Source organism: Colossoma macropomum, unplaced genomic scaffold (assembly GCF_904425465.1).
Source record: "Colossoma macropomum unplaced genomic scaffold, Colossoma_macropomum, whole genome shotgun sequence".
NCBI lineage: Eukaryota > Metazoa > Chordata > Actinopteri > Characiformes > Serrasalmidae > Colossoma > Colossoma macropomum.
Genome location: NW_023494789.1, coordinates 3,361,454 through 3,380,460, shown reverse-complemented (window position 1 = coordinate 3,380,460; position 19,007 = coordinate 3,361,454). Strand labels below are relative to the sequence as shown.

Below are 19,007 nucleotides of genomic sequence, written 5' to 3'. Positions count from 1 at the left end.
GGGTCTCCTACCTTACAGAGTGTCTTAAAGACTAGATCCCATACTGGATCATCAAATGCTGCTTGCAGGAAATTCCTCACCTAAAGCATGAAAAAGTTTTAGTTTCTATGCTTCAGAGATTTGGAATTTTTTCTGTTGACTTTAGTTTTTGAATGTTTAGGCTTGTTCTGTTTGCAGGTGTTTGTGAAGCACCTTGAGCTGCATTTCAGTATCTGAAGGGTGTTATTGAGATTGTTTTCCATTCTTTAAAATTTCATATATAGCTCTTCTTATAGCTGTGCTGTGGCCTGTATGGACTGCAAATGACAACACTTTATTTAAAAGCTATGTAACCCCTTAAATGTCCAGGGCCCACCAGCAGGCCCAAAGTTTTATTACACATTTCTATAGCCTAAGAATAACCAGTTTGCACTGGAGTTCTTGTAGTTACTGAATAATAAGCCTTAGTATGTAATAAGCCTGGGATTTTAAGGGGTTAAAGGGGAATTCATTAATTTCTCATAATTTCTGCATGATTCAGTGGTTGACATATAAACAAAGTCGTTCAGAGTGGTTTGATGTGAAATGGCTCACTGTAGAGAAACGTACAGACTGTTTTATTTACAGTGGTCGTGATGGGAACCAGGGGTCACAATATCTACATAACAAATACAGCCATTTTATTTACTTTTCAAAACAGCCAGTGAACCCACCCGTGTCGTTTGATTTTTTTATATGTAATGTTAACCTTTTCAACTCCTTGGAACCACCATCCAATCCGCACTTCGTCATATTCTTCATAACTTTCATATTTCATAAGCTACATTCTAAAGGTGGGGGTCGTATGAGAGCTGTAACTGTCTTCTTTCCAGTCAAATAGATGGGTGATGTAATTTTAAACCCTTATAATAAAAGAAGCTCAACTCACAATTTTTTTCTACTGAAAGTCGACCCATTTTTCCACAAATCTGGGCTATAAACTATAAACAGATGGCGTCTCTTCGGTGATCTGCTCTGTAAAAATTATTTTTATAAAATAATACAAAGAGCTTCTAAGATTTTTGGCTTTCAGCAGTAAATTGTAAGCATATAGCAATATGTGTGATTATAAAACACATGTTCTGTTAATTTGAGGGGAACTTTTACAAAAAATAAATAAATGAATAAAATAAAAATGTGCATTTATTTCATGCAGTTACTGAATAATTTGCCTTACGATTTGGTCATGTAAATTCAGATGCAAAAACCAGAATATACCCTGGTGAACAGTAAAACAGTGGTAAATCAGAAAAAAATAAGTTTTCTTTGGGGACTATTTTGCCATACACTGGACTGTGTTTACCTCTCTGCTATGAATTAATTGTAAAAAGTACTTTTTAGGCCAAAATCTAACGTCAGCCTGCATATTCATAACCATTTTGTGTTATAACCTTCTGTAAGAGAGCCTTTAGAGCCCATGTGTCAAACACAAGGCCTGTGACACAATCCTATCCGGCCTGCAAAAGTATTTTCATTTTCTATTAATATTAGCCTGTTTCACAATGCGCTGCACTACAGTCCCCAGCATGCACTGCAATGTAATGTGTGCTCTGACTCTCCTACCCAAAAAAAAAGGTATGGGACAGCAGTTACATCTCAGTTCTACACAATTCTACACTGTTCCACACCAGTCACATCACCAAATGCACTAGCTGCATCTCAGCTGCAGTTTAGCCAGTATAAACGTCAGCTCAGCAGCTCGGAAATTCAGCCCAAGTCTTAATGAACTTGCAGCAAAGAAAGGATTCCAGGTGTCTAGTTTAAGGAGATAGGTAGGTTTAAAAGACTGAGCTCCTGGGGACATTTCAATTTTAAATATTTCAAGTGTCCTACAACTGCCTCTATTTTACTGCTGAGGTTTTTGGGTATTTTCAATAAACATGGGCCAGTTCAGGTTATAGCACAACATTAGTTAAAAATGAAATAAAAACATTTTGACACCCCTGCTTTAGAGGCATTAAACCCTTCAGACATCTGGCTCTTATCACTACCACTGTAAACCATTTTAACTAGAATTCTAACTTGTCTAGAATTGAGGATTTTACACCCAACCACTCTGACTTTGCTTTGACTTTGTTTGCTTTGACTTTGTTTACATCATAACCATTTGATTGTACAGAAACTTAGTGGAATTCCAGCTTTGTTGAACTGAATTTCTATATTTGCATATATATGAACAGCTTCTAACACTCCAACGTTCAGTCTTAGAAGCTGCATTTTCTGCTTCTCGAGTAATTCCAAACAAGCTGTGTCTGTGTTTACATGCAATCCGACTGAATAAATTCCGATTATAGATGAAGACTGAGGTGTTTATTCTCACTCTACTCAATAATCTGATGGAAAATCTCTGTTTACATGCTCACTACAAGTAATCAGATCCAAAATGACGCGCATGCGTAGAGAACCACTTAGTGTAGACGTTACCATGACAACCAGCATCACGTGAGTCCAGTCAGAGTGAGATGAGCAGCAGTGAGCAGTGCTTGTGTTTATAATTGCTTTAAAATGATGTCAGACTCAGGAAAATGTCCTTCACATGTCCTTATTAAAGAAGGCCGAGAGGAAGACGTCGTGTTCTGAGACACATAAGCTGGACGTCCGTCCCACCGCCGTCTTTTAAAGACCAGAGCATAAACTTCGTCTCCTCTGCAGACCAGTTTCTGCTCCACCATGTTGAACGGTATAAACTTTCACTATGACGCAACGAACATGATCAGAACGGACTTAAACTTTCTGATAGGGAATGTAATCAGATACAGGCGTTTACACAGATATTATTCGTCTATTTAATGGATTATTTACAGGATTACCCACCTCGATCAATCGGATAGAAATTGTATCCCGAATGGCCTCAATCTGACTAGACTATTCCTATTGAGTTGGTTACATGGACGTATTCTATTCCGATTGAGCTATTAGTCGGATTATTAACGGATTATTAGGCTGCATGTAAACGTGGCTACTGTTCTGGGATTGTGAATCTGTTGTTGTGAGAACATTAGCAGCTATTTTGTCTGTTTTTTCTTGTGTTTTGTCTGTTTCCTTTTTTTCGCGAGGGCATCTTGACAGCTACACATCCTTTCATACTCATAGTGCTGAGTCTTCTTCTCACAGTGGAAGGATGGACAGAAACACCTGTGGATTTTTCAGATCTGGAGATGAAAGGGGAGCTCTGTTCTCCCGTCTCTCTAAAAGGAAAGCTTTAACTGTTTATCAGATGGTGACAGTGTTGGTGGTCTACCAGGTCTTGAATGGTTGTTAGGAGTCTTACTTTCTCCACATTTTGTAGTAATTTTTTGAACAATCCAATTTAGGCTTTTTTTTTTCACTTATTTCTGCGCATTTCCACGTTGTATTTACATGCATCTTATTTCTAATCCTCAGAAATATCTCCTCAAAAATGAATAACTTGTACTTAAATAAATGAAAGGTGGTCTCTGAATTTTGCTCAGTAATGTATCTCGTACTATTCAATCATAACACTTTCACATGCTCATTAAATCCTACATAGTATGTCTACAAGCATTCATTCCACGGTGCACTGGCTTTGGCGTGTTGCATTAAGACCGGTAGTTACTGCAGAGCAGTCAAGCATTACAAATGCCCCCTCACAGTGATTGACTGCAGTCTAGAGCTTGTAGAATAGAGCCTTTGTTCCCGCTCTGTTTAATAAGTGCACCTGTAATTCTCATTGCGGAGCTGAGTCATTGATACCTGCACTGAGTGATGTGAAAGGTCAGATTTGAACCTCTTCAAAACTCGCACTTCCTGGCGAAAGTCGAGAGGCTCTGAAAGGTCATTAGAGGGAATTTTTTCACAAAGCTCTCGGAATTGCTCTCTCTTGAAGTTACCAACTTCACTTTTTTTTCTAGTGGCTCTTAAAAGCCGCCGCTTATATTGAAATGAACTGTGGTAATACATAACGTATAACGAGGCAGGGCCCTGGCGGTGGAGTGATGAAGTGAGAGCTACTGTGTCTAATAAAAACAGCATGACGAGAGAACAAGGGAGTCACCCAGACTGGGGCTAACCAGTATTTACTACGCCTTAACCAACTGCCTGAATTCATTTCAGCTTGGGCCAGGAATTTGTTTGCCCCTCTAGGGTAGCACCATGCTCCTTGAATAAAGCCTGCTAGAGCCTGCTAGATCCATAAAGAAATGTCCTGCCTCATGCCATGAGAGCAGCCATATATCATAGGGACGTATTATAGACCACTTAAGATTCTTCCATATTTTTGGACGGATTTCTCTGTCTTTTGGGGCCCATTAACTGCTAATGGAGAAATGTGTTTAAAAGGAGACCAGTCATAAAGCAAAGTGTGTCAGGTCGCCTTATTCCTTCTGAAAACACGCTCGGCCCTCCCAAACGCAGACCTGCACCGCACAAAGCAAACATTTACGCGAGTGTGTGGGGACAGTGATTAGCTTTTAATGTGCGGCCCCTGACTGAGGGGAAGCAAAACATGAGGTGTTGTAAATCACACTCTCAGCACTGCGCCCTGCTCCCCTACCGTGGATGGACATCATTAAACCGGCAGCGCTGGGCACGGTCCTGCATCGCAGCATGACAGAGCATCCCCTGGCCTGGAGACTAGCTTTGATCTCTGCTTGCGTGATATTGGCCCACTTTTCAACAGAAGTATCCATAACTCGCCTTGAAATGTTCTTGATCACTCTCAAAGGCCTTCTCCATTACTTGCTGCCTCTAAAGTCAAGGGTTCAACGAACTGCACATGAGGTAATGAATGAACATGGCAGAGCAGATGATACAGACAGCATTCTTGTGTGTTTTGCAGAAGGATGAGGAAAAGGGCTGGAAGATGAGCCCCAGCAACTTCCTGCCCACTGTGACTGAAGGAGCTAAGCTGTACAGAGGTGAGTGAGAAAAGACATAAAATGGCCAAATTATTTAAAAAACAAACCAAAGCTGGTGTTAATCATTGCACAGTGTTTCAAATGGTTCATATACGCAGGTATACGGCCTATACACACCTCTGGGGAGACCGATCTACTGTGTACTCACCTACAAACAATGTGAAATAGATCTGTGTCTGTATCTTCAGTAGTATCTAAAGAGATATGCATGAGTACACAAGTGCTTGGTTAACCCCAGAAATGGCCAGGGCCCACCAGCGGGCTCAGAGTTGTATTACGCACTGCTATATCATACGAATAACTCAGATTTGCATTGAAGTCCCTTCAGTTACTGATTATTAAACCTTAGTATGTAATAAGCCTGTGATTTTAAGGGGTTAACTGTTAAGGTGCTGATATCTGAATACTTAAATCACTATTCAGGTATCTGTTCTGTTCCATCACAGGAAGACATAGAAAATATAGAGCATAAAGATTCAGTAAATTTTATGTTTTATGCTAAAATAAGACTGTAAAATGTTATGGTTTTGCCCATATTTGTGTATGTATGTATGTATGTATCACACTGTTTGACCCAAAACAGCATCATTGAGGACATTAAGGACTGAGAAGACAGATGTAGCGCAGCTTACTTGGCTAACTGCTCTAGCTAACATTAGCAAGCCCTGTTAGAAAAAAAAAAAGAAAAACAGCATAGACCAGCATCACTGGCCACCAGCAAAACCAGCATATGTTGTGTTTTAGATGTTGGTGTGCTGGTTAAACCAGCACTTGACCAGCATAAACCAGCATGGAACGCATTCTGTCTTATTCTGTTTTTCACCAATGAGGTCCACAAACAGTGGAAATATATTTGACAAACAGTATATTTTGACAAAATAACATGTTAGCACACGTTACACAAAGACCTTATGTAAGACGGCAAGTCCTCATTAGCATCCAGTGTTGTAGCAGTTAGCTTTAGCGCACATCTGAAGAGGCAGCTTCTATTACTCATCCAACATGAAAACTCAAAATTTTTCCTCACCTTTTTTGAATAATAAAACACGTTTTCAAACGTATTCCTCTGCTTGCTGCTATTGTTTAGTTTTGTTTAGCCTCTTAACACTTATCATCTAGAAGAGTAAAGCAATACATTCATTTTAGCTTAAGTACTTAATTTCCTTTCCCTCGGATAACTGGATCAATTATTAACTCTTATGGGTACTCAAATATCAAAATTAGACAAAATGTACATTTCTGGTATCTACCTGCAGCCCCACAGACCAATCCCTGGGCTGAGCAAATTTAGGCTCAACTTGGGTGGGGAAGCCCCAGGTTGGGCGAATGTTAGCCAGTGTTGTTGAAGTAGCTCACATAAAACCATGAAGCTAATTATCTTGGTAACTGAAAGAGTGATTTTAAGTTGCTTTCTATAATTCTGAAACTACAGTATACTTTCTCTGATAAAAATTACACTTTTACCTAATGTTAATCTACCTACTTCATCAGCACTTTAGCTAACTTAGGTAGATCACTTGCTAGTTGGCTAATTTCTACCCAGGCTGTGGCTACTTCGGCCCCTGTATAGGCTTTGCCCGGCCTGGGCCTTGGACTGCTGCTAGATGTCACTCTGTATTTTGGGCTTGATTTGATCTGTCTGTGAAAAGCACAGAAAAGACATTGCTTTACTTAGAAACTGCCACCCGCTCAGCCACCACACCACTGAAGCAAAGCTATGAAACTGCAAATCTCATAGTGTTATTGAATTAGATCTGTATTTTAGATTTTAAGAAGTGCATCTCGTCGTTTTCTGACTCAAAATGAGCGAACTTTCAAACCAAAGGCCTGTCTGTCCATTGTGTCATGACTGTTTCTCTGCTACCTGTTTGAAGTGTATTGGGTGAGTGGGGGTTGCTGCCTGAGTGTGTTTCTCTGTTATTTCTGAGCACAGAGGTGTCTGAAGTACAGTGAAGTACCCACTAATGATAGGGCTGTGTCAAAGGTGGGGTCAAGAGCAGTCCAGATGGTTCTCAAGCCCAACTGTAGCCTCTCACGTTTTCATTACCTTTTCCTAAGTACCTTCTGACGCCAAAACTAAGGCCTGTACCTCCTCACACTGACACTCACCTGTTTACCAAACCTCAGATTCTGTCCAAAGAACATAACAAAAGCCTGCATTCTAAATATAAACTAAGCTAGTAATCACATAATGTTGATACATACATAAGTAAGCTGCTAGTTTGCCTGTTAACTAATTATCTACTAACTGCTTGGCTAAGCGCTGCACTGCAGTCACACCGGAAACTTTTAGAAACTTTTAGAAACTTTTTAGAAATGTTTTAGCTTCAAATAGAGGTTAGGATATCAGATGTAGGGGGGATTTTGTGGAAATAACATTCTTACAGTTAAGTCAAAAATATAAGCTTATGTACCTTTTCTTTTTCTCACAATTCCCAGGTAGAAAACTATTGTTTTCTATATATTTATGCTGAGTAGCCATTGAGACATTGCATTTACTTATAACTATGCTGCTTATTGTGGTTATGTGTCCTACTTTTCTTTACATCTTGAAAAACAGTGAATTTAATACTTGTAAATATTGCAATATTTGAAAAACAAACAAGTGAAAATTCAGAGCCCAGTCGAGAGTCCAGTGTACCTCTTTTTTCATCTTAAAAATTAAGGTTTCTAAATGGTTCTTGGTTCTAGGAAAAACCTTTAATCCCTTAAACTCCTAGGATCCTCTAGCAGGTCCAGACTTCCATTTCTCACTCCAATAAGTTAAGAATGAACTCAGATTTTGGGATTTTTTATTATGTGGGGGTACATAGAAATTTAAAAAGGTTCTTTATACTCGCACTCATTTACAAAATTGGTTCTTAAATGAACAATCCATTGATGGGTTCTTTGGGGAACCTAAAAGTGATTCTTATATGGCATCACGCCAAAGAAACCTTTTTAGCACCTTTATTTTTGACAGTATCCCACTTCTTCCTTGTGAATTCCATAACTGGAGGAAAAATCCAAGTCCAGCCTCATCCAAAACTAGCATGCTACCCATCCAAATGTGTCCGGTCTTATAAAATAATAAGAAATAATAGATCATTCAGGTCCTGCTTCAATATTCCCACTGGTACATCATGCGTAATAATGGCTGCTGGTGATCTCCAGCTTTCTGGGTGGGGGTTAATGAGAAGTGTTAGCACATGCCCCTCAGCTTTGGCTAGGAAAGAACTATTGTTTCATCATGATGCTTCTACAAGTCATATGCTGCATGAACTCCTCGTTGCTCTTCAGCCAACTGCCTCATGCTGGCTACTTCTGAGCCTCAAGGCCACAGAGTTCACCTTCTAAACACATGTATTTCGCTGTAGTCATAGTTCCACTGTGGTGTGCCCAATGACAAATCAATATGACCACCTCCAACACCCCTGACAGCATGAACGTGTTTCTTTAACAGCAAGGAGAACCTCTTCCTGTTTGGCTAGGGATTTAAGGAAGTGATTTTTTAGCAGGTAGTGAGAATTCCAGGCCATGCTTCTGTGTACCACTGACCCGTGGTGGCAGGAGAGAGCAGGGGACGTCCACAAATCTTGCGTGCAAGTATGTGTATACATGAATGTGTCCATGGGGAGCAGTTGACACAGCAGTGAGATCAAAGTGAAAATCTGTCAGTTGCACTCTACATTTGCATTTATATATTTAGTAGAATGTAACAACAGAAAGCACAACCTATCATGTCCACATTTACAACCACATTTTCAGAAAAGTTGGGATGCTGTGCAAAATGTAAATAAAAACAAAATGCAATGATGTGCAAATCATTTAAACCCTATATTTCATAGAAAATAGTACAAAGACAACATATCAAATGTTGAAACTGAGAAATTGTATTGTTTTTTTGAAAAATATATGCCCATTTTAAGTTTGATGCCAACAACATGTTCCAAAAAAGTTGGGACGGGGGGCAACAAAGGCTGGTAAAGTTGTGCAATGCTAAAAAAAACACCTGAAAGTTAATTGGCAACAGGTCAGTAACATGATTGGGTATAAAAGCATCTCAGAGAGGCGGAGTCTTTCAGAAGTAAAGATGAGGAGGAGTTCACCACTTTGTGAAAGACTGCATGATCAAATAGTTTTGCAACGTAAAATAGCAAAGAACATGTGGATTTCATCATCTACAGTACATAATATCAATAAAAGAGAATCTGGAGAAGTCTCTGTATGCAAGGGACAAGGCCAAAAACTGTACATAAACAAGATCCAGAAATGCTGCCACCTTCTCTGGGCTGAGCTCATTTGAAATCGACTCAGGTGAAGTGGAAAAGTGTCCTGTGGTCTGATGAATCAACATTTGAAATTGTTTTGGAAATCATGGACACTGTGTCCTCCAGGCTAAAGACCACTGAGCTTGTTATCAGTGCACAGTTCAAAAGCCAGTATTCATGATGGTATAGGGGGGCATTAGTGCACATGGCATGGGTGATGTACACATCTGTGAAGGCACCATTAATGCTGAATGATACATACAGGTTCTGACAATATGCTGCCATCCAGACAACGTCTTTTTCAGAGAAGGCCTTGCTTATTTCAGGAAAGAAAATGCCAAACCACATTCTGCATGTATTCCAACAGCATTGCTCCATATTAAGAGAGTCTGAGTGCTAAACTGACCTGTGTGCAGTCCAGACCTGTCACAACTGAAAACATTTGGCACATTATCAAATGAAAAATACTTGAACTGTTGAACAGCTGAAACCCTGTATCAAACAAGAATGTGAAAATATTTCATTTTCAAAACTACAGCAGTGTCTCCTCAGTTCCCAAATGCTTACAGAGTGTTGTTAAAAGAAGAGGTGATGAAACACAGTGGTAAACAGGCCCCCGTCCCAACTTTTTTGGAACGTGTTGTTGGCAAAAGATTCTAAATGGGCATGTATTTTTGAAAAACAATACAATTTCTCAGTTTCAACATTTGATATGTTGTCTTTGTAGCATTTTCCTTTAAAAAAATGGTTTACATGATTTGCAAATCTTTGCATTCTATTTTTATTTACATTTTGCACAGCGTCCCAACTTTTTTGGAAGCGGGGTTGTACATAAAGTTTGGACTGTAGGAGGAAAACGGAGCATCCGCAGAAAACCCACCGGACACGGGGAGAACCCCGCACTCCACTCTTGCCCGGCCAGGGGCCCTTCTTGCTGTGAAGCGACAGCGCCACCATGCCGCCCCTTAACAAATCAATATATATAAAATATTTCAGTGTTTCGCCTAAATAAATATTTCAGTATGTTCATCCTTTGCTTTTATTACAGCTTCCATTCTTTTTGGGAGACTTGCTTTCAGTTGTTTAAAGAAATTTGGATTTTTTTTTTCACACCTCCAAAGTTCAGTCTTAGGTCCTGTTTACATCAGGTCACATCATGTGACTAGAATGTGACATTTAGTAGTCAAACACGTCTCCGGTTAGTCGGGCAGAAGTCCCAGTGCTGTATGGGCATGGAATTTGCACATCTGCTCATTATGCAGCAACAAGTTACCAACTGTTTATCAGTTCAGCCTCTTCAATTGCAGTTTGTTTTGCACAGTCGTGTCGGTCCATATTGCTATTAAGCATTTTGTTTCGTCTGGTCACCAACCATGTGTGTCCTCCATCTTCCTCATAGACACGGATCACATGCCCAGTGATTTACTGCATGAGGAGGAGTTTCGGTTGTATTGGGAGGTGTTTTGGTTGTCGAATGTTTCTTGGAGAGATGGATTTGTTTACATTGCTATAACATGTGGCTCAAATACATTTCAGAAAACCTCCTGAAGTGATTTGAGTGATGAGATTTATATCTGTTGTAAATGCATCGTGGGTGCGTTTACACTTGTATTAATCCTGATACTCAAGATGCATGGAGTGAGGTGGTCAACCCATTGTTCTGAGAGCCCCAGCGTTTCTTTATTTGCAAAATGTCTTCTTGTCTTCTCACAGTGGAAGTGTGGATAGAAACACCCGTGGATTTTTTGTTAAGATCTGAAGCAAGAATGATTTTCTCCCAGGAACTCCTGTATTTTCACTTCTTTTGACTTCCCTTTCCTTAAGCAGGCCAATTACATTATATATAATCTCCTCAGTAATAACTATTGAAAAAATGAAAAACGAATGAAATAAAATCATCATAGCATTTTGATTCAAATCTACGTGTCTATGTTTCTGTCTATACGTGTATAGGTATCCTATCCATAGCAACGTACAATGTTAGGTGAATGCAGTGTTAAAATCTTGCCCAAGGACCTTTACTGGTACAAATGATGACCAGGAGGGTTAGGTGGGGTTGATTAGGGTTGGAGCTAAAGTATGCAGGAAGGACGATCTCCAGGAGAAGGATGGATTATGCTATCAGACTCCTTAACTATAGCAACACTTCTCCAAATCTTTTCCTTTCTTGGCCCCAAAGCTCTGCATACATGCCTGCATTTTGCTAAAGCACAGAGGGATCGGTGGTAATCCCTTCACCCAAAACTGTCCATAACTGTAGGTTTGCCTGTCAGAGTTTATCAGTGATAGAATGGTAAGGGCTGTGAGTTCAAGCTCTCTTATCATAGAATAGCTCGTCCGTCATTTTCTGGCAGGCCTGTCGGAAGGATGAGAGAGGGTGAGGGTAAGGGCATGGGTGTGGATGAGGGTGAAGGTGAGGCCCTGTGCTTTGTCAGCCATCACAGTACTGCTTCTCCTCCCTGTGGCCTGTGATTCATCTCCTCTTGCATTAGCTGTGCCATTCAATGTCACGGGTTCCCCCTCCTGGGGATCACATCTGGAATGTTCCAGCTATGCCTCCTCATCCCCACCTGTGTTTCATTTTGTTATAAGTCTGTGTGTATGTGTAGTCCTATTTTGTGCCTACCTTGTGCTTTCCATAGTGTACCAGTGTTTTAGAGATCTGATACCCAACCTGCTACCCAAATCTGGGCCAGGTTTGGGTTGTTTTTATGTACCACATTGGCCGGTTTGCTTTCTAATGAGAAGAAAAGGTTTTCTCTAAACTTTGCCTATCTAAGAGAGCTAGGCCTTCAGTTTAGGCCATACATGTCAAACAGGTCAAACATTAGAAAAAAACAACTGTACAATAAGGCTAATTTCTGCCAGCATCCCTATGGAGTTCTCATAGTATGTTAGAGCTATTCACGTAGTAATATTGGTGGTGTAGATGAGTGGTGTAGATGGGCAAATCGCAGCTTTTTTGAAATTGTTGACATCATGCCATAGCTTGTGCATGTCTGCAGCTGTTGACCTATGACTGATGACTGGGTTGTAACAGTGTGCTCAGCAAATTTGGGGTGATTTTGGAGGAAAAAACAAGTATAGAATTTCATTTGGCTTTACTTTTTCATTAAACCCTAGTGAGGAGGCATCAGGATGTACTGCGAGCAGTTCTTGTAAACAGGTTGTCACCTCAATGGCAAATATTAAAAATATCTTTAGAAATTAAAAATATAATGATTCTATGTCTTGAAGACCAAGAATTTAAATAAATCCTAAGTCTATTATTTAAAGGGAGTGAAGAGCTAAAAAACTCTCTGCCTGATCAGAGACTGTGGTGTAGCTGTGGTCTTTCGCTCTTTAAGCTTCTGTTTTCTAGCAGAAATCAGACTTCTGTGTGAAATATCAAATTTTGGTAGTCTAACAATCTGCAAGTCAAAGTCCGCAGGGTTTGTATTTTGCCATGGTTACATTGTTAGAAAATCTCAGCTTTAGCGCTCTATACAGGGTGATTCAAAAACATTCATCATCCGATTTCAAAGCGCCATATTTTTACAAACGTGAGGCACCTAGGAACCAATCACAATCCAATTGAAAGAGGGGGTCATAGAGTTTCTGACTGTCAGTGGAAGATGGCTCCCTTCAGTCTGAGAGGAGATGAGACCCCTGAGCAGAAACTGTTTTGTGTTCTCCACTTCAATAAGAGTGAATCCGTCATAACTGTGCAGTGTGATTTTCGTGGACAGTGAAGCTCCAACAGCTCAGAGCGTTCGTCGTTGGTTCCACAACACTGGATGATCTCCGAAATCGCACTGAAAGAGCCGTGAGTGCAGCGACACCCGACATGCTCAATCCAGTATGGGATGAATTTGACTATGGCGTTGATGTTGTCTGTACAGCTGGAGGAGGTTCATACTGAGACCTTCTACAATTACATAATAAACTTTATGCTCATTTAAACCATTTACAGTTCACTGCATTGATCTGTAATGATTTACAAGTGAAATAAATCATTTTGAAATTGGATGAATCTTTTTGAATCACCCTGTATTTTGTGCAGTATATATACTCACAGACACTCATTAAGACTTTTTGGAAAACAGGGAAAAACTTTCTTAAAAAAGTTTCTTGAAATATCCAGGTGTGTGTGGATGAGGCCTTAGATGTCTTAGAACAGGGGTGTCCAATCTTATCCATCAAGGGCTGGTGTGGCTGTAGGTTTTCATTCCAAACAAGGAGATTCTCGTCTGATTCAACTTGTTTAATCAATTGGTCAGTCTTCAAACAACTGATCATGTGAGCTCTCACTTTGTTGGAATGAAACCCTGTCTTAGATGCCTAGTTCTTGGTTATTCCTTGGACTTTGCTTCCAAGCATGTTCCCTCTTTCCAGTTAACGTTTCCAGTTTTAACCTTAGCCTGCTTCTGTTAGTTTACAATTCTGGATTTGCCCACATCGACTGTGTCCTGAACCCTGCATCCCAGTTCCACTATAATGCCTGGATTTGGGCTGATAAAGCTATTACATGCTCACATCCTGCCCCCGTGCCTCACACGTTACACTCACCTGTAGGCCTGGTGGTCTGGAACGTTTTGCAGCTATGATTGAGGCGTAATTGAGACGGCATGTTTTTCCCATTTTCCATATTCACTTCCATGGACCAGCATGTTCCACATCAACTTTCAGAGCCGCAGATGTCACCATTGTTAGATCAAATCAGTCAACACCATTCTTGAACGATTGCAACATCGAGTGGGCTCGCATTCAAAGAGAGCCATCACGGTGTGGGCAGAGGTTGTTAAGGTTGAGCTTTCTGTGGAAGAACACATGCGTGTCCTTCAGCGCAGCTAAGGTTTCAGTCACTGAATCAGCAAAAGTCAAGCATGTCTTGGAGGAGCAGGGTCGAACTGGACTCAATTGGGGTCTGCATGCGTGTGACAAGCAGCGTGGAGATTACGGTGATGCACCGAGACACATCACTGCACAGCTGCAAAGCATCTCTCTCTCACCCTGTCATCACAGTCTGGAAGCTAATGGAGATTTAGAGATATGCTTATATACAGCTGTGCAGGCGAGCGCACTTAGCATAAGGGGTTTCGACAGATCTTTTAATGATGGTTCAACCATTCACTGAACTTGCTGGTTGTGTACATGTATGCATATGTATGTACACTTGGCAATGAATGTAGTGGTTCTGACTAAGCAGATGATTGTTTCTGCCTGGTAAAAATGCGCAGCTGCTGCCAAACTGCCTTTCTGACACTTTGGACACCCACACATGTTAGCTGCCTCCACACGTTTGACATGCTCACTCTCAGGCATGCAAACATTTACACATGTGCATTAGAAATTAAAAATTAAATACTTTTTACAATCTGTTTTGAACATAAATTCTTGCTCCAGTGTCCAATAGGGAAGTGCATGGGTACTCGAGTGCTTGGTTAACTGTTTGACGTGCCAGTATTTTAAAGGTGAAATCATTGTTTGGGTACTTGTTCCATTCCGTTGTAGGAAGACAGAGAAAGTTTATTAACAATTCAATAAAACGTTTTTATGTTAGTTTGCTAGTGTTTGTGTATATGTATATCGCACTGTGTCACTCTAAAATACAAGCACCTAAATGAGAGCAAGTTGCCAAGGATGCATTGTTAAGAACATGATTAAGAAGTCAGATGTAGGATTCACATGTTAGCTCCTTCCACACAATCACATGTGAAAAACTACTAATTTTCCTCTTCTTTTTGCAGTGATAAATTCTTTTCAAATGTATTTCTCTGCGTACTTCTAAATTTAATTAGATATTCTGGCATCTTAAAACCAGTGCTATCCCCTAAAAAGTAATCCTCCAGCTCCAGCCATACTTAGTTTGTTTTGGATTTCAAAGTACTATTTCTTTTCTCCTTGGCTGTGGTTAACCGGATATCCGTTCACTAACTCTTACATACACTCAAATATCAAAATCAGTCAGAATGAACCTTCTTAGTGTCCAGCAGAAGATGGCAACCAACTAGCTGGTTCATGTTAACCAAAGTCTAGACCAGTGGTCTCCAACTCTGGTTCTGAAGAGCTTCCTTCCTGCAGAGCCCAGTTCCAACCACAATTCATCACACCTGCTCCAGCTGATTAACCTCTTCCCAAGTCCCTCATTGCCTGGATCAGATGTATTAAGATAGATGTTAAGTAAGGGGTGGGGCAGCTTATTGGATACTGGTTGGAACCAAACTCTGCAGGAAGGTAGCTCTCCAGAATCAGGGTTGGAGACCACTTATTTTGGGGTCTAACCCTATGTACATATTAGCGGGCGACAGAGCGACAGGTGAGCAGTCATCAAGCAACAACACCAGTTGAGATTTTCTCAACTTTATGCAAACGAAGTCTGACTTATAAACAGATAAATGAAGTTCATATTCCAAACAAATTGACGAAACGTACACTCTTTTGCAAAAAAGGCAAAATATTAATCTTTTAATTATCTTAACAACAGATCATTAGTCAGTAACTTGAATAAAGTAAATTAAACAGATGGATAAAGTAACTTAGTATGGGATAGCTTATCCCTTTGATTTACTTTAATGTTGACATCTTGTGGGTAAACCAGACAGAAGAGTCAATATTTCTCCACTCAGCACTGATGGCATCAAACAGCTGAAAAACACTGCCAAGCTAGTTTGTGTTTAATGTGACAGCAAATATTCTTAAGTCTGGACTCTAACTAGGCCAAAAGCATCAATAAAAGCCATTAGTATTTCAGGCTTGGCCCATTTTTTGCACAGAAGTGTAGATTTTTTTTGTCACCTGCTTAAACTTCTTAGTTTAGTCTAAAGTTTACTTAATTCACATTTCTTATATCTGCATCCCAGTTCGGTAAACATTACACACTTTGTTTTAGTCATTTTCAGCACTTGCTGGGACTCTTTCCATCATGCAGTCTCAGCAGGCATTTCCCCTTCCTGGGCTCCCAGATATGGACAGCTGTGGCTTCACTGGGGTTCAAACTCAGTCTCCTGAGTGAGGGCTTAGACCAGGGGTCACACATCTCATCCACAAATCACTGCTAGTTTTCATTCCATCCATGACTGAGACCAACTGATTAAACAAGTAGAGTCAGGTGTGCATCTGCTTGACCGCAATTAAAACTCGTAGTTACACCAGCCGTTTGTGGATAAATAGTGACCCAGATGGTTGCACCCGTCGGTAGATATTATTCAGATGTGTAATACATTTTAAAATGTTTAATACATTTTAAATATATTTGTTGTTTTATCTTTAAAAAGCAACATATGACTATATGAATCTAATGCAAGTTTCTTGTCCTTTGTGGCATTTTTTGTTACTTGAACTGAAAACTATTGAGTTAAATTCGGCTGCAACACTGGGAACAAATATTTGGTTATAAAAAACTTAAATATTCAAATTTAGTAGAGCTGTCACCATCGTGGACTCTGTGTAGATGATTAATTTTCATAAATAATTCTGATCAACAATTTTATTGTCCTTTCTTGTTCATTGTATGTAACTATTAAAGTGGTCGAATTGCCTGGTTGGCCATCTTGTTTCCTAGCTATTTCATTAGTAGCCAATACAAAAAAATGGGCCAAGCGTAAAATATTAAAGGCTTTTACTGATGCTTTTGGCCTGGCTGGATTTGGCCTCCAGGTCTAGGAATATTTTGTGTCGCATTAAACACAAACTAGCTTAGCAATGTTTTCAACTGTTTGAAGCCATCAGTGTCAAGATATTGACTCTGAATATTGACTACTTATTTTACTGTCTTAATGATGCACTACACTGCTGTGTACATGCACACACTCATACAAATGTCTACATTTACTAAGAATCATGTGTAGAGCCAACCATTCATTCTGCTAGCATACATGCTAAAAACCTCAGTGTTAATTACACCGATCAGGCATAACATTATGACCTCCTTGTTTCTGCGCTCATTGTCCATTTTATCAGCTCCACTTACTATATAGGTGCACTTTGTAGTTCTACAGTTACAGACTGTAGTCCATCTGTTTCTCTGCATACTTTGTTAGCCCCCTTTTACCCTGTTCTTCAGTGGTCAGGACCCCCATGGACCCTCACAGAGCAGGTACTATTTGGGTGGTGGATCATTCTCAGCACTGCAGTAACACTGATGTGGTGGTGGTGTGTTAGTGTGTGTTGCGCTGGTCTGAGTGGATCAGACACAGCAGTGCTGCTGGAGTTTTTAAACACCTCAGTGTCGCTGCTGGACTGAGAATAGTCCACCAAACAAAAATATCCAGCCAACAGCGCCCTGTGGGCAGCGTCCTGTGACCACTGATGAAGGACTAGAGGATGACCAACACAAACTGTGCAGCAGCAGATGAGCTATCGTCTCTGACTTTACATCTACAAGGTGGACTGACAAGGTAGAAGTGTCTAATAAAGTGGACAATGAGTGGACACAGTGTTTAAGAACTCCAGCAGCACTGCTGTGTCTGATCCACTCAGACCAGCGCAACACACACTAACACACCACCAGTTATGATTATCTCAAAATATGTTATAATTGCGACAGGCATTCAATTTAGTTTTAAATTATGCATGTAACCTAAAATATGGAGTTAATTAAAAATCAAATAGTAAGTTCATAGACCAACAATCCTTGTCTTTCATTGTTATGTAAACTTATCTGATTTCCAATACACTTAAATCAGCTGTTACTTATTAAAGTCAAAACAACACATTTTCTTTTACGCTGTGGTTCTTTTATATCTGCGGCTGCTGAACTGGATGAAATCTAGCTTTTAAATGCTGGTGCAAAAAGACACACAGACCTCCCTGATTTTTGTGTACTTGGTTCAGTGTGTAAAATACCCCCCTAGTATTCAGGGGGTCCAATGTTGGCTGGCTACACCAGCATTGGCTGGCTGCTAGTTCACTCACCATAGTGATGCTGATGTTAGCTTCAATGGCAGCAAATGTTTGGTTAAACAGTTCTTTTCTAGTTCGGTATGGCTGTCTTCCTCTCATTAACCGAGATCTTATACATCTCATTCTTGGACTTGGGTTTGAGAATTCACTCTGTCCAAAAATCTCTTATGAAATTGGGCCAGAATTCAGATTTACACTGTAGTATATTTGTATTATAAATTTTTTCAGAGGTATTCCAGGCATAGTTACTGTTGCTAGGCTATGAAGGACCAACTGGGTTAGAAGTGACAGTGCTGCATCTCTAGTTAGTTAAGAATACCAAAGATAGATGCTCTCTGATTGTGCATGAAGCAGCTAAACAATAACCTTTCCCTGAATCCCGGACAACATAATTTCATAATATTGTATTGTAAGTCCAAGAGGTTAATTAGGGGGTACTTTGGTTGGTATTTTTGCGAGAAACAAACATCCCAACAATGATAGAAAAACTCCTGTTGAACAAAAACGCTTCCTCACACAAAATGCAAGTTCTCCTCTGAAAGCAAGTTGGTTACTGAGGTGAAGGTCAGGTGAGGCCCAGCAACAATTAGCTACAATTACACACAGGTCAGTGGAAACCCCTGTGGAGACAGTAATGTAAGAATGTGTGTGTAGGGGGTCAGTGTGTGAGAGTGTGAGGAGCTACGCATGCACGTGTGGGTGCAAGTGTCAAAGAGCCAGTTCGGCAGCAGCTGCACATTTTTTAGGAAGCAATTATCTGCCCAGTCAAAGCCACTTTATTCTTTTCCATTAGGATTTCCCTCCAAATGTCACCTGGCACAGCCCAGAGATCATGGGGTTGCATTCTTAGGGAATGAAGCTGAGGGTTGTAATGGAAAGCATACAGCAGAGCTCACCTCCCAAACATTAATCACAGTATTGCCATGATGAGTCCACCACTCTGCTCTTGACTCCTAACCGCAATATCCAACCCTTATTA

General features: G+C 40.2%; 1 protein-coding gene across 1 annotated transcript in view; it reads left to right on the top strand.

Annotated features, from left to right (window-relative positions):
- The window catches only part of iqca1 (IQ motif containing with AAA domain 1), a 99,958-nt gene that overhangs the window by 26,646 nt on the left and 54,305 nt on the right, over nucleotides 1–19,007 (top strand). The window contains exon 9 of the mRNA XM_036569795.1: nucleotides 4,817–4,895. Coding sequence (XP_036425688.1) covers nucleotides 4,817–4,895 — 79 coding nt within the window. The remainder of the gene's footprint in view (nucleotides 1–4,816; nucleotides 4,896–19,007) is intronic.